The sequence below is a fragment of the Anarrhichthys ocellatus genome, unplaced genomic scaffold (genome assembly GCF_004355925.1).
Source record: "Anarrhichthys ocellatus isolate YVR2014 unplaced genomic scaffold, GSC_Weel_1.0 scaffold54, whole genome shotgun sequence".
Lineage (NCBI taxonomy): Eukaryota > Metazoa > Chordata > Actinopteri > Perciformes > Anarhichadidae > Anarrhichthys > Anarrhichthys ocellatus.
The window spans coordinates 1,529,814-1,532,027 of record NW_022280084.1 but is presented as its reverse complement, the minus strand read 5'-3'; the positions used below and the strand labels follow the sequence as shown (position 1 = coordinate 1,532,027).

Here is a 2,214-nt window from a genome sequence, read left to right as displayed (position 1 = left end):
CCGCCCCCCCACCCCCCCCCCCCCCCCCCCCCCCCCCCCCCCCCCCGCCCTCACGCCTCTGAGTAGTTAGTCTGTCCGTTCATCTTGTCCTTCTTTAGCTTCACGCCGTCCACCAGCTCAAAGTTATAGTTTTCCAGAGCGGATAAGTTCCTGTCCGTCATGCTGCCCTGCGAGCAGGCGCAGTACAGGACGACGCCACAGATGGCGCCCAGGAAGACGCCCAGCGCGGACATGGCGATGATGGTGATGAGGATGGGGTCCAGGGTCTTCAGCATGTTGCCCGGGCCCCCGAGCTCGCTGGTCTCCTGAGAGAGGGAGTCCATCGCTGCAAGAGAGAAAATCATGCTCCATTCAAATCACTTTGAGATTACAGGCTAAAAGGTTCTGGATCATAAAGGACAAAAACATTTTCCAGACATGACCAAACCTTTCCTCTCACTACATCCCTGTTTCTTTATTGGTTTGGGTTTGGTTTCCTAGAATTATAACTTGTGAATGTTGTGGTTAACTTTTAGCTGCAGACTCATGTGTTACCACCAAAGAACAGGCTTCAACACAGACGACACAACTGCTTCCATGGACTGTCTGTCTCAGGTCAAGTTAAAATTAGTAGTGATTCATATAGAAAACATATGGTGCGCTTTGGAAATCTGGTCAGGAGTAATGTTAAAGGGACAGTTCACCCACGAATCAAACATACGTATACTTCCTCTGGCCTGTAGTGCTGTTTATCTATGTAGACTGTTTTGGTGTGAGTTGCCTAGTTTGGCAGATATCTGTTGCAGAGACGTCTCCAATGTAATGAGACTATATGAGACTCAGCTTGTGGTTTTGGAAAAACTCAACAGCAAAGTCTCTTTCCAGAAATCATAACACAGTTACTTTAATGGAGGAACTATGTCTGTGGATTTTCGATACAATTTCTGGAAAGAGACTTTACTGTTGAGTTTTCCAAATGTATTTTTTTGGCGCTTTGAACAGCACAAGCTGAGTGCCGTACAGTTCCATTATACTGAACAGAAGTCAAACATCTCTACGGCCGATATCTCTAGAACCAGGTAACTCACATCAAAACAATCTGGACTGATGAGTAGCACTACAGGTAAGAGGGAAAATATGTATGTTTGAATTTGAGGTGACCTGTCCCTTTAAGTGGGCGTAGTTTATTTCCCAAAACATGGAAATCCACTGATGGAGTCCTTTGAAATAGCTCAATAGCATTCTGTGCAGAGGCAAAGAGTCTGTGGAGACGGGTCCACACGAGAGTATGTGCAACATGAATAAACACATTGACACTTTACTAACAAAACTGGAGTCGGTGATGTAACTTACGCAGGATGAAGATCTCAGTTGGCGGAGACGTAGGAGCTTCTGGATCTGGAGGAAGAAAACCGGCGTTCATTAGATTAAATTAAAACAGGAAAGTCCAACAAAACAAAGAATATACCATTATAAGACAATACGCACCCTTGCAGTCCTCAGCGTTGAGTCCATCTATGATCTGGATGTTGTCCACGGCTGTGTGACCGGCACTGCGTCTGTCTGCAACGCCTTCCACGACCACCTACACATCACAACGCACATGCACTCAGTGAAACAGGAGGCACTCTGATAGCTGCGATGCTACAAGCTGAATTAATTTAGGTAATAATATCAAATCCCTGACGAAATGACAATAAGTTGGTTTTACATCAGTTTTCATCCCTTTGGGACGTGACCGAACGAGAGGTTGCAAGATAAATCTGAGGGGTAATAACATAAATCCAATGCATAATTTTGTTTATTTCTTTTTTTAACAGCGAAAACAGTATAAACATGAAACCAATTCCAGTAAAATAAGATAAAAAATAAAAATAATAAGGAAAAACAGATTAAAGTGTATTCAAAGAAAAAAATGAGAGAGATCTCTCCCTCGTGTTTTCTGTCATGACGCTACTGTCTTCTCCAATCAAAACACAAAAACCTTCAAAAACTGGAAGAAAATACTTCTTTTTAAAAGGATTACAATAGTTCCCAAACTTCTGTTTAACTGATTAAACAGCTTTGCTTATTTACCGAAAAATATCGCATTCAGGCTTTTTGTCTGACAAGTATGGACTGCTGAAATAAAATGACATTTTTATCCATTTTCTATTCAAAGTAATCCTGTTCTCCCAGCATGCATTGTGCCACAGGCAGGGACCACCCCCCCCCCCCCCCCCCCCCCCCACCCAC

The 2,214-nt window shown here is 43.7% G+C and overlaps 1 protein-coding gene across 1 annotated transcript in view; it reads right to left on the bottom strand.

Annotated features, from left to right (window-relative positions):
- Window positions 1–30: 30 nt before the first annotated feature.
- Window positions 31–2,214, bottom strand: part of LOC116396195 (neuropilin-1a-like) — a 69,713-nt gene continuing 67,529 nt past the window's right edge. Inside the window, exons 16-18 of the mRNA XM_031870638.1 lie at window positions 1,468–1,564; window positions 1,333–1,377; window positions 31–325 (exon numbers count right to left, since the gene is read on the bottom strand). Coding sequence (XP_031726498.1) covers window positions 51–325; window positions 1,333–1,377; window positions 1,468–1,564 — 417 coding nt within the window. The 3' untranslated portion in view covers window positions 31–50. The remainder of the gene's footprint in view (window positions 326–1,332; window positions 1,378–1,467; window positions 1,565–2,214) is intronic.